At 36.8% G+C, this 14,149-nt stretch overlaps 1 protein-coding gene across 4 annotated transcripts in view; it reads right to left on the reverse strand.

The window, feature by feature from the left end:
* Window positions 1-14,149, reverse strand: part of rbks (ribokinase) — an 88,565-nt gene that overhangs the window by 73,159 nt on the left and 1,257 nt on the right. For 2 of the 4 annotated variants that reach the window (XM_061968470.1, XM_061968473.1), the window contains exon 2: window positions 9,897-9,958. The exons of 1 other annotated variant lie outside the window; for it this stretch is intronic. In XM_061968470.1, the coding sequence (XP_061824454.1) occupies window positions 9,897-9,955 (59 nt within the window). In that variant the 5' untranslated portion in view covers window positions 9,956-9,958. The remainder of the gene's footprint in view (window positions 1-9,896; window positions 9,959-14,149) is intronic. One more of the 4 variants, XM_061968472.1, reaches the window with a different exon arrangement.

A 14,149-nucleotide genomic window follows, 5' to 3' on the forward strand; every position in this document is an offset into this window, starting at 1 on the left:
GGCATCTACATCAACTATATGATTTGCCTGAGAAGCTGGACAGGACAAAAAAAAACAAAAAAAAAACAAAAACAAAAAAAAACATATATAACATTGTCCCTTCCACCCTCCGGAGGAAACAAGGTTGAAACACGGCACACTTCTAAAGCCTAACTGATTTTAACATAACAATGTCAAATGTTAATAAAGTCTGCTTCTCTTTCTCTCCTCCCCTCTTACCTGCTTTCTTTTGTAATTCAAGTATTCATTACATTTATGTATTGTTGCATTTGAAGCGATTGTAATGTTGATAATAGAGGTAATTATTATCATTCATTATCAATATTAGTATTTCTATTGGTATTTTTATTGCAATAATGTTCATTCATTGTCATTTTTGCGATATTACAACCTACTTTATTGACTGGTTCTACTTTATAATTTTTGGTATCATATTTGTATAAATCGTATTTGCTAATATAGGACTGTTGTTGTTTTTTCTTGTTGTTGTCTCTCTGTCTTATCTCCCTCTTGTCCTCGCAATTTCCACCTCTGTTTTCTTTTTTTGTTCTTTCTATCCCGTCCAGTTGCACCAAACACTAAATATATCCAAACATTTGTTTTAAGTCAAATACAAATAGGGCAACAAGAGAAATATTCCACACTTCTCTTTTGGAAAGCAAGCACAGCCATTATGAGCATCTATATCAGGGGTGTCAAACTCAAATACAGAGTGGGCCAAAATGTAAAACTGAACAAAGCCGCGGGCCAAGGTTGAACAAATTAACCTTTTTGATAGGGACCCAAACAAGTTTTGCATTAAATATTGAACAAGCAAGGCTTATATAACTTTATAGTGACATACAAAATCGAGTTTCAAATAATAATAATAATAATTAAAAAATATCAATGGCATATCAAATACAATTTAAATAAAAATTGAATGCCTATTTTCTATTTGCAGCCTTCTGAGGTAAATATCAACATTAACTTTTTCCACAGGCTAATAAATTTCAAAATGAAATAATGAATAAACCAACCATTCAGGACTTTAAACTGCTCAGTTTGCAACACACTGATCTAATCTGATGTGCCCAAGCCGGATACCTGCCATCTTTTCTTGGATGCTAGTTCATTAATGTCGGGGCTCAGGCTTTGAGCTGAGGCATCCCTCATTATCGAACGAAGGTGTTCATCAGTCATTATATCTCGTGTTCCACAGTCTTCGGGGCGTGCCTTACAGGCACTGCTTTTAACGTCCTCTACGAGCTGACGTCACGTCCGCTTTTCATCCCTTCTAACAACGTGCCCGCCCATTCACAAGATATGAGCAGCTCCTGTACGCACACACACATAAATGCAAAGCATACTTCATCAACAGCGATACAGTTTACACTGAGAGTGGCCGTATAAGCAACTTTAACATTGTTAGAAATATACGCCACACTGTGAATCCACACCAAACAAGAATGACAAACACATTTTGGGAGAACATCCGCACAGTAACACAACAGAACAAATACCCAGAACCCTTTGCAGCACTAACTCTTCCGGGACGATACACACACCTTGTAGCGTCCCGGAAGAGTTAGTGCTGCAAAGGGTTCTGGGTATTTGTTCTGTTGTGTTTATGTTGTGTTACTGTGCGGATGTTCTCCCGAAATGTTTTTGTCATTCTTGTTTGGTGTGAATTCACAGTGTGGCGTATATTTCTAACAATGTTAAAGGTTTTTATAATGGCACCCTCAGTGTAACCTGTATCGCTGAAGATCAACTATGCGTTGCATTCACTTATGTGTGTGTGCCAGAGCCGCACATTTTATGTAACTGAGCCAGCACCCGTTGGACTGGACGAAAAGGGGACGATACAATTCTAGGGAAGGGCACTGAAATTTGGCAGTCTCCCGGGAGGTTTGGCAAGTATGAGAATTAGCGGTGTACCGCGGCACTGCTGCTGTATATAATCGGCGGGCCAGCTCTAGTGTTAATTTGATATCACCTCACGGGCCAAGTGAAATTACACAGCGTGCCAGATTTGGCCCGCGGGCCAGAGTTTGACACCCATGATCTACATTAACAATATGATTTGTCTGAATGGCAGAACAGGACATATTAAAAAAACAACACATGAATTAACCAATATTCACACGTTCTCAACTAAAGGCCTGACGGACATATTTTATGTGGCCCTTTAAATCTAAATCAATTTCAATTTTGACCAGAAAAAACAATGTAAGGCAAGCAGCTGCTGTTCTTCTTAACTGATAATTGTTTCATTACTAGTTGCAGCAAGCTGTTAATGTACATTTGTTTTGGTCATTGTAACTCTATTTGAAATAAATTATACAATAGCAAAACTTTAGTATTTGCTTGTCACCTTGACATGTGATGCTAAAGCAGGTTTTCCATCAGTTTGTTAGTAAATAATGATAATAATCAAATGAAGGGGCAATTGTTTCATATAATGAGGCGATTATACCTAACATGGTTAAATTATATGTTTCGCATTTACAAGGTGTATGGTATTACTGGTAAGAAGCGCAACGTCTAATATGGTTTATGGTTTAAGTTAAAATGCAGCAAAATATATACTGATTAATGAAGGCTATATGGATGAATGATCATACATATGTAACAAAAGTTTACTTCCACACGTTCCATCTCATAAAAGCAGGAATGTAATACAGCCTGGCAGGTTGTAATGTTATATCGGGATTCAGCTACATGTTTAATGACATTCATCCGCCAAGATTACACTTTAGAGGTGTACTACATTTCACAGCATGAATCTAATTCTAAAATTTTGAAAGCATATGCATTTAATGTGCTTATTAGAAACAATGTTGTTGCTTTTTTAATGCTCCAGAATTGAGGTTTCAATGATAACAACAGGTGAAAGGTGTCTTCATCCAGTGTGCTCTGGCAGAAGGGACCATTGTATGGTTTTGGTAATGGTTCCATCTTCCTCTAAGTACACACTGTAGCAAATAGATCATTAAAACACAACTTTTATGACAAAAAAGCTGTATTTGTGATGCATGTGTGAGTGTGTGAAGGCATTTGGTGGGTGTCAGTCATCTGAAGCAGCACACAACCACTGACTTTTCAAGACAACTACCCTGAGAGGGACAAACGGTAAAAAATGGATGGATGGACAGATTTTCCACTTCAAAGCCTTGCATCACTTTGAAGGTCTGCAAATATATTCCGACTAGCCTCTCCTATCCGCAGTCTGACCTCCAGCTCTAAAGCCTTCCCACTTTCTCAACGCATTGCAATTTCCTGTTGGCTTGTTATATTTCTCATTGATAACGCCTGCCATTCAAAGCAGAATCACTAGTTAAATTGCCAATGAGAAAAATTGACGACAAAAAGGGGCGAGGGCGGGGGGACTGAAACCACATTATTTTAGGAATAAGATTGTTGAATTATGTTTCGATTTTTTCCCCTGTGTTGAACAAAACTGAATATTTATGGAAGATATAAGAGAAAAAAACAACATATTGAATTGGCCGGATCCTCTAAAAACAACGTTTCATCCTATTAACTGCTGATTGTGTCATTCCTTCCAAAGTTTATGGTAAATGACGGTGACGAGCTGTTTTTAACCGTGATTGGCCAGTGACTAACAACTTGTGGGAAAGGACTGTGGCTCAAATAATCTCTCCACCAAGAAAAATGATGCAACAGCAACATTTTTAAAGTAAGACATAAAAATTACCAATAATCTTTAGATCGTCAATCCTGCAAGCACCAAAGCAATTATTTGGTTTCTGTGTCTATTAAAACTGTCTTAAACTATACATCTCAGAGTCATGACAGCTGCTGATAATTAATTATTTCTGAAAAAATGTTTATGAGCAGAACTCTGATGACAGTTATTATTTTTATTCCTAAGGTTGTCAGCAGAACATGTATTACTAATGTACATTTTAGGGCTTTTGGGACAAGTAATGGAAACCCGGAAGTATTGGCCATGTTTAAAATACTTCCTGTATTTTGTTTAGACCGTTACAAGGCATGATGGAAAATACCCTATATATAGCCCATTAGTCATTTTCCATGAAATTACAGAACAAGAAAACAAATGTAATTGCTGATGGAGAGTTGTAGTTGTTATTATCATTATTATTACAAAAAGTTAGAAAATATTCAAAATACTCGACTGACACTAGAAAATCAAGCAATCTTATTGAGTTATATTTAAAGGCTAGTTGCTATTATTGTTTCCAGAATATTGCTGACAGTTTTTGTAGTTGAGAAAATTGTCATGGCTGACGCCGTGATCCCAAGATGCAGAGTCGACATGCAACGTGCTGCTAAAAGATGATTTAATGCAGCAAAGCATGCATGGACAAGGCACCAGCATGGACGAGGCAGTCGACCGTAAGTAAAAATACCACCAAGCAAGCAGGTAGTGCAAAGCACATGCAGACACGTTAACAGTGTACATACAATAATGAACCTGCGTCATGATTGACAACCAGGTACAGGTGTGTCTCCTGATTGTCAAACAGGAACACATGAGGGGAGCAGAGCTCAGACTAAAGTTGAAGTGGCAGGAAATAGATGCGCACAGGATGTGGTAACAAGGATATGAGAGCGCTAGAACAGAAATAATAAAAAACACGGGAAAGTGATAAAAGTAAGTCCAAACCGTCATGTTAATTTTCTCTCATTATGAGAGAAAATTAACTTTTTTTCCAAAGAATGTTAGATCATATCCAATTATTTACTGTGTGGTGCGAAAATCTTCGGACACACCTTAACTATTAATTAAGAGCTTGTCTCAACCCGTTAGTAATCCCAGAATCTTAACTTACCCATTTTACCAAGATTAATAACAATTGTATGCTTCCAACCTAATTGTGCCCTAGTGCATAAACAATGGTACATGAAGGCCTGCTTTACAGAGTTTTGTGAGTAAAATACGACCTTTGGGATGAACTACAACGTAGATTGAGCGACCCAACGTGAGTGAAATTTATTTCATATTTAAAAAAATCCTTACTCCAAGCTTTTATTGTTGGAAAAAAAACAACCTCATATTTGCCTCCATTTTCACTTCCATTCTGTGATGAAGAAGTGTTCCATTAATTATGCACTTAAACTGGATTTAATAGAAGACCCCAGGCCATTGACTTCCAAAAAGTAATTAAAGACTATGCATATCTTTTACAAAAAAACATATTATTTTTCCAGAGTCATTAAAAGATCTTTACCTGTCCTGACACAATTGTTGCAAAAAACAAGATACAAATATCATGGTTTTAAAAAACTATTAATTTTATGAACATGATAATCACATTTTGGAATTTTTATTAATAATTAAAATTTACTTTAAAAAGGACTTTGACATTTTGACGCAGATGCAATTGTACTGCCAGAATGTCATACACAAACATTTGTTTAATGTTTTACTTGAATGCAGGTCATTTATTTGCTAAAAACTCAAGTGTTTGGCCCAGTGGCCTATACATTACTATTTTTATTTTATATTGTTGTGATAACAGTGGTTAATAAATATTTTCATAATTGTATGATTGTTTTATTGGATAAATATTAATGTGTACAATTGCAATGACTTGAATTGCGTGAGGCTATTACACAGCAATTGCCCTACTTGCAATGGTAATAATAATTGGCATAATAATTTTGTTCAGTGTTCCGGTTTTCGAGATTGTTTTTTTCCTTTTCGGTTTTGGCCAAGAATGTTAATTTTGGTGCATCCCTACTATTTATTTTACATTATGTTATTATATATTCAATGTGATCTATTTTTATGAACATCATATGCATTTAAAGTATTAATCAGCCCTACATTCAAGGGCTGCAACGAGGGACGTTGCTAGGAATTCTGGGCCCCTGAAAGAATATCTGTGTGGGCCCGTCTGCCCCATTTATTGGCACCTTAAATTTTCTTGTTTGTCAATGTTCTTCTTTGTTTCTTTTTTTACGATTACCGTTTTCAATACTTGTTAAGTTTTTTTTTTAATATAAAACGTTGATATTTGTCTACAAATCAATGAATCGTTGCACCCCTAATCCACACAGCTTTCATGCATGATTATAAACACTTTGTATTAGGGCTGGGCGATATTGGCTTTTATTAATATCTCGATATTTTTAGGCCATATCGCGATATACGATATATATCTCGATATTTTGCCTTAGCCTTGAATGAACACTTGATGCATATAATAGGGCGCATTAAAGGAGTCATATTATTATTATTTTTCTAAATTGAAAACACTTCCTTGTGGTCTACATAACATGTAATGGTGGTTCTCTGGTCAAAATGTTGCATAGATGATATTTATGGGGCCATGTCCTTCGCTATGTAATAAGTTACTGCGGACATTATCTCCTTGTGTTTGTGACTATGTTTTTCATATGGTGTTGATCTGTAAATGGAAGGCGTCAGGCTCATTTGTCAGTGCAGGTTGTTTCGGCATTTTTTTGGGTGTGGCACCGGCCGCAGATGTTAACGTGCAGAGTTTCAAACACTCTTGATTCTCTCGCGGGTGACTTTTTAAATGAAAGAACAAATTAGTAGTGCTGCTACCAATGTTCCCTCTAATTGTTCATGTGTCTGAGCAAACACAAAAACTCCCTGAGCATTCAGTGGAGCACATGTGAGCAACATCACACGTGGCAATACCAGCAGCACACCTGTCTCAAACCAATCTTTTATAATAACACTCAAATGAGAGGAGTCATTTTCATGAGATTATTTTGTAATATTAGTGATTTGGCCCATTTGTAATGAAAATAAAAGAAATCTTGTTTTTCATAAGCTATGGATTAGTATTGTACAATATGTCTGGGTGGGGGTCCTGCTTTGGAAATCATTTGTACCCCTTTCAGAGATCACATTTAGTTCCCCTTAAACATCCTCATGTTGCACAATGAAATGTAAGCATAGGATGAAGTGTGCATTCCTGTAACTTTCTCTAGTAACAGCATTCCATGATTAATATTAATAAATTAACATTAATAATAAATGACAGTAGAATAAGCACACGTATGACTGAGGAGTCATAGTTTAACTTTGTGTGGCGTTTGAGTTGTCCGACTTTTTGTGTGGCCATAAACGCACCAGTGGCTTAGTGGTATGCGTGTTGGTGACAGATGACAAGTTGGTTTTGGCCTGGTTTGTACGGCAGAAAATGACTTGTTTTTCGAGATAGACGTTTTTTACTCATGTTTTTGGTGTGGTTATGGCCGAATATAAACAGTTTTGCTCAATAAAGTGATCGATATAATTCCTGTCCTCGAAGCATCTCGATAGACGTTACAATAATTGAACGGTGTTGACGAACACAGTTAGGGCAGCTTGTTGTCACTGTCACTCAGAGTTGCATTGCAAAATTACACAGAATAAATGTGTTTATTTTGTTTAGAATTCAGATGGGATTTGATTTGGTGCGCGGCATATATTTGCTGTGCGCAGAGGACGCTTGAGCAGTGCACAATTGCGCAGGCGCGCACCTTAGAGGGAACGTTAGCTGCTACCTTTTGTAGCAACGCTTCTGCTTCATACTTTGCATATTACTGTTGTCTGCTGAATATTTTCCCGCTTGAAGCCAAACTACCGCCGGGTGATGGACCCCGTGCTGTTTTTTTTGGGCATTAATTGTTCTTCCTCCATTTGTGATCAGTTTCGCACCTTCTCTTGTATTGTCACTCGCACCGCTCCGCTTGTACCACCTGCCTCAGCTAACGTTAGCCATGCTGCTACCTCTCTGCTGGGCGAGGGCGTATGACGCTACACTCGTGACAGTATGTGACGTATGGAAGAAGGTGAGCTTGTTTTACGCCCCTGTGAGAAGGAGACTAGAAAGAGTGAGAAACGCCTGTAGTGTAATGCCCGCAGCTAAAAGCAACTGCGTGACAGCCCTACTTTGTATACACTCTAAAACCTATGTAATTTTAACATGAAACTTAGATGGGGACTGAAATCACAGTGTACTCAAAGGTACTTTTAAATCTGCCATGCGCTGAAACCTTATCAAATGATCCACGAAGTGGCGCGGGAACGCTGTAATAGTATTACAATGTGCTTGATACCTTCTAATCAGGCTTGAGGCCACACCACAGCACTAAAAGAACACTGATCAATGTGACAAATGATATCCGCCTTAACACAGACGCAGGAAAAGTCTCAGTCGTGGTTCTGCTGGACCTGAGGGCTGTCTTTGACACAGTTGACCATACTATCTTATTACAGAGGTTAGAAAACTGGGTGGGAATTTCTGGTTCTGCTCTTAACTTGTTCAAGTCCTATCTCGATCACAGGACATACTTTGTTGGAATTTGTAACTGTGTCTCTAGGTCAGCTATAATGTAGCTTCATTGTGTCCTACAACAACTATGCAGATGACGCTCGGATCTACGTGTCACTGATGGCAAGTGAATGTCGGCCTGTTGATTCAGTTTGTCACTGCATTGAACAGATCAGTGTGTGATGCAAAACAATTTTCTTCAGCTAAACTCGGACAAAACGGAAATAATTTTCTTTGGCCCATAAGCATAGAGAAACTGTTGATAATCACCTTGAGACATTCTCCCTGAAACTTAATAAACCGCTTAAAAATCTAGGGGTAATAATAGACTCAGACTTGATCTTTAACAGCCACACTAAGTCAATAACATCAGCAGCCTTTCACTACCTGAAAAATAAGAGGAATAATGTCTAAATCAGACTTAAAAATACTATTCCATGCCTTTGTCTCCAGCAGGTTAAACTACTGTAATGGCCTTCTCTGTAATGGCCTTCTCACTGGGCTCTCTAAAAAAGCTGTAGAGCAGCTGGAGTACATCCAGAATGCTGCTGCTTGAGTCCTGACTAGAACTAGGAAATATGACCAAATTAGTCTAGTGCTTAGGTCACTGCACTGGCTTATTTTTATTATTATTTTATATTATCATTTTTGCCATGTTATATTTTTCTGTAAAGCACTCTCTGACTTACTTTGTGTGCGAATTGTGCTCTATAAATAAACTTGCCATCTATTGTCTTAAATCTTGTCGGGGGTGTATTTTGAAGCAAAATTTGCCTCTGAGCACACTAGTCTTTAGGCCCATTCTAAATTAGGGCTGTCAATTGATTGACATCATTATTCAAATCAATCAAAGGGTGGCTGTGGATTTATTCCCAGTAGTTTAAACACAATAACTTATTAACTGTGTACATTATTTTTCACTCATTATTGAGGATATATATGGCTGCATGTACCATGCATCTTCAGATGCAGCTTGTAAAACCTTAGTAAAAAGATGGTTTCTCAAAAGTAATAATTGTTCTGCAGTTTTTTGCAATCAACTTGGCAATTGTGTGAATTAATTTGTCAGGGGTAGGCCTACGGAGGACCAAGTGACGGTGGTCTGGCGTAAGGCGAGTGACACAGTCACCAAAGTAGTTGCGGCGGAATTTTCAACTAATGCATTCTTTGCATCTATGTGCTACTTTAAAATGGAAGAACTCCTTTCTGCAGAGTGTGCGGACAACCTTATACTGATCGATTAATCCTGCAAGCTTTTGTCGTACTCAAACTTTACATTTACAGGGTTGCTATGTTTTATTTAATCATCCACCTTGATCAAGATGGTTTAGCTGCACAGAGTGTAATTGTGGGATTTTTAATCACTATGTGCATTCATTAATCCGAACCCTTGTGTAACAACACTTGCAAGGGATAACACATCCAGTCTGAAAATTATGAAGAAATACATGTTTTACAGCGATGACCAATTACTCAATGTGCTGCTTTCCACAGAACCATTTCCCGGAGGCAGATGACTTTTACGAAATGTTATACTGAACCTTCTTAAGAATGACTAATTCAAGAAAGATGCACTGTTGCGTAGAAAAATTAATACACAGTAATGATAGTATGAGGGTTGAGGGAACTTACCTCACCAAATCAGTCATACAGGAGCCAACGACAATCACATCAAAAGCCTCTTCAGTCATGATCTGATAAGACACACTTGTGTTATTGTGGGTAAAACTCTATTATGCAAATATAATGTATTTGTGAACATTAAAAGTATCTATTCTAAATACCTGATTTTTGACTGTGTGTGAAACTGGCCATTAAGGTAATAACTATACAAAAACATCACTGGATTTCTGAGGGTATTTCAGGCAAAATATGCAAACCTACATATCTCAACAGCCTGCAAAGCTAAAACACTTGATATTCTTTAGCTCCTACATTAGCATGCGCTTGGTTGAGACAACGAAGACGGTAAAAATAGAGTGTTCATCATTGGGTGAATTGGATGGAATCCAATAGAATTGTTGGTGTGGGTGTTGATGAGGGTGGGGGTTCGAATGCTAGACGATGTGAAAACATCCCAGCTAAGCAAAGTCTTTAATTAATTCAATCCTCGGCTTGTATCAGAGCTAATGCTAGCGTGTTAATCTCTTCAAATCTCCTCCTCGGCAGTGGAGGACTTGGAAAGCCTGGCCGCTGGCTGTAGGATGCTTCTCTTCTCTCTCTGCTTTTTCATTTCACAACATATTGTCTTTTCTCTGCAGAAAAGCAATGCATAGTTTGAAAACTGATGCTTCCGCTGTATGAACATTTCCTCAGATGTGCTTTGTCCAATTATTGAAAAAGAAAAAAATATATACATATATACTAGAGCTGCAAATCTTTGGGTGTACCACGATTCGATTCAATATCGATTCTTGGGGTCACGATTCGATTCAAAATCGATTTTGTTCGATTCAACGCGATTCTCATTTCAAAAACGATATTTTCCCAATTCAAAACGATTCTCTATTCATTCAATACATAGGATTTCAGCAGGATCTACCCCAGTCTGCTGACATGCAAGCAGAGTAGTAGATTTTTGTAAAAAGCTTTTATAATTGTAAAGGACAATGTTTTATCAACTGATTGCAATAATGCAAATTTGTTTTAACTATTAAATGAATCAAAACTATGACTTATTTTATCCTTGTGAAAATATTGGACATAGTGCGTTGTCAAGCTTATGAGATGCGATGCAAGTGTAAGCCACTGTGACACTATTGTTCATTTATTTTTATTTTTATAGATGTCTAATGATAATGTCAATGAGGGATTTTTAATCACTGCTATGTTGAAATTGTAACTAATATTGATACTGTTGTTGATAATATTCATTTTTGTTTCACTACTTTTGGTTTGTTCTGTGTCGTGTTTGTGTCTCCTCTCAATTGCAGTTTTGAGTGTTGCTGGGTCGGGTTTGGTTTTGGAATTGGATTGCATTGTTATGGTATTGCTGTGTATTGTTTTGTTGGATTGATTAATTAAAAATAAATACAAATTAATAAAAAAAAAAAAAAAGGAAAAAAAAAAAAAATCGATTTTTTAAAAATGAATTCGAATCGATTTTTTCCCACACCCCTAATATATACATACATAAGCCGAGATAGGCTCCAGCCCCCCCCAATAGGGACAAGCGGTAGAAATAGGATGGATATATATATATATATATATATATATATATATATATATATATATATATATATATATATATATATATATATATATATATATATATATATATATATATATATATATATTAGGGATGTCCGATAATGGCTTTTTGCCAATATCCGATATTCCGAAATTGTCCAACTCTTAATTACCGATACCGATATCAACCGATACCGATATCAACTGATACCGATATATACAGTCGTGGTATTAACACATTATTATGCCTAATTTGGACAACCAGGTATGGTGAAGATAAGGTCCTTTTTAAAAATAATAATAAAATAAAATAAGATAAATAAATTAAAAACATTTTCTTGAATAAAAAAGAAAGTAAAACAATATAAAAACAGTTACATAGAAACTAGTAATTAATGAAAATTAGTAAAATGAACTGTTAAAAGTTAGTACTATTAGTGGACCAGCAGCACGCACAATCATGTGTGCTTACGGACTGTATCCCTGCAGACTGTATTGATATATATTGATATATAATGTAGGAACCAGAATATTAATAACAGAAAGAAACAACCCTTTTGTGTGAATGAGTGTAAACGGGGGAGGTAGGTTTTTGGGGTTGGTGTACTAATTGTAAGTGTATCTTGTGTTTTTTACAAACCCCGTTTCCATATGAGTTGGGAAATTGTGTTAGATGTAAATATAAACGGAATACAATGATTTGCAAATCCTTTTCAACCCATATTCAATTGAATGCACTACAAAGACAAGATACTTGATGTTCAAACTCATAAACTTAATTTTTTTTTTGCAAATAATAATTAACTTAGAATTTCATGGCTGCAACACGTGCATGTTCACCACTGTGTTACATGGACTTTCCTTTTAACAACACTCAGTAAATGTTTGGGAACTGAGGAGACACATTTTTAAGCTTCTCAGGTGGAATTATTTCCCATTCTTGCTTGATGTACAGCTTAAGTTGTTCAACGGCATGGGGGTCTCCGTTGTGGTATTTTAGGCTTCATAATGCGCCACACATTTTCAATGGGAGACAGGTCTGGACTACAGGCAGGCCAGTCTAGTACCCGCACTCTTTTACTATGAAGCCAAGTTGATGTAACACGTGGCTTAGCATTGTCTTGCTGAAATAAGCAGGGGTGTTCATGGTAACGTTGCTTGGATGGCAACATATGTTGCTCCAAAACCTCTATGTACCTTTCAGCATTAATGGCGCCTTCACAGATGTGTAAGTTACCCATGTCTTGGGCACTAATACACCCCCATACCATCACAGATGCTGGCTTTTCAACTTTGCGCTTATAACATATATATATATATATATATATATATATATATATATATATATATATATATATATATATGTATGTGTGGGAAAAAAATCACAAGACTATTTCATCTCTACAGGCCTGTTTCATGAGGGGGGGTTCCCTCAATCATCATATATATATATATATATATATATATATATATATATATATATATATATATATATCATCATATATATATATATATATATATATATATATATATATATATATATATATATATATATATATATATATATATATATTATTTTCCTCTTTGGTCCGGAGGACACGACGTCCACAGTTTCCAAAAACAATTTGAAATGTGGACTCATCAGACCCCAGAACACTTTTCCACTTTGTATCAGTCCATCTTAGATGAGCTCAGGCCCAGCGAAGCCGATGGCGTTCCTGGGTGTTGTTGATAAACGGTTTTCCCCTTGCATAGGAGAGTTTTAACTTGCACTTACAGATGTAGCGACCAACTGTAGTTACTGACAGTGGGTTTCTGAAGTGTTCCTGAGCCCATGTGGTGATATCCTTTACACACTGATGTCGCTTGTTGATGCAGTACAGCCTGAGGGATCGAAGGTCACGGGCTTAGCTGCTTACGTGCAGTGATTTCTCCAGATTCTCTGAACCCTTTGATGATATTACGGACCGTAGATGGTGAAATCCCTAAATTCCTTGCAATAGCTGGTTGAGAAAGGTTTTTCTTAAATTGTTCAACAATTTGCTCACGCATTTGTTGACAAAGTGGTGACCCTCGCCCCATCCTTGTTTGTGAATGACTGAGCATTTCATGGAATCTACTTTCATACCCAATCATGGCACCCACCTGTTCCCAATTTGCCTGTTCACCTGTGGGATGTTCCAAATAAGTGTTTGATGAGCATTCCTCAACTTTATCAGTATTTATTGCCACCTTTCCCAACTTCTTTGTCACGTGTTGCTGGCATCAAATTCTAAAGTTAATGATTATTTGCAAAAAAAAAATGTTTATCAGTATATATATATATATATATATATATATATATATATATATATACGTATATATATTTATTCCTCGGGCACTAGCGCGGTGTCACGTTATCGATGGGAAAATGCATTTTTAGACAATATGATTTGCCTGAGTGGCTACGAGACCCCGAGTATAACAAGCGGTAGAAAGTGGATTCGAAAGGACAGATTTTTTATTTTTTTTTTAAACTTGGGATATCCCGCGGGCCGGATTTTGGACACTGGCGGGCTGCAGCTGTCCCGCTGGCCGGCCGTAGTTTGGGAACCCCTGATCTATATGTTGTAGACATTTTGATCCTATCTTTAAACAGTCAAAAACCTAATTAAGGTTTTCACATGTTTTGAAAGGCTGTTTTCAACCAAAGCCAT

The sequence above is a fragment of the Nerophis lumbriciformis genome, linkage group LG08 (genome assembly GCF_033978685.3).
Source record: "Nerophis lumbriciformis linkage group LG08, RoL_Nlum_v2.1, whole genome shotgun sequence".
Taxonomy (NCBI): domain Eukaryota; kingdom Metazoa; phylum Chordata; class Actinopteri; order Syngnathiformes; family Syngnathidae; genus Nerophis; species Nerophis lumbriciformis.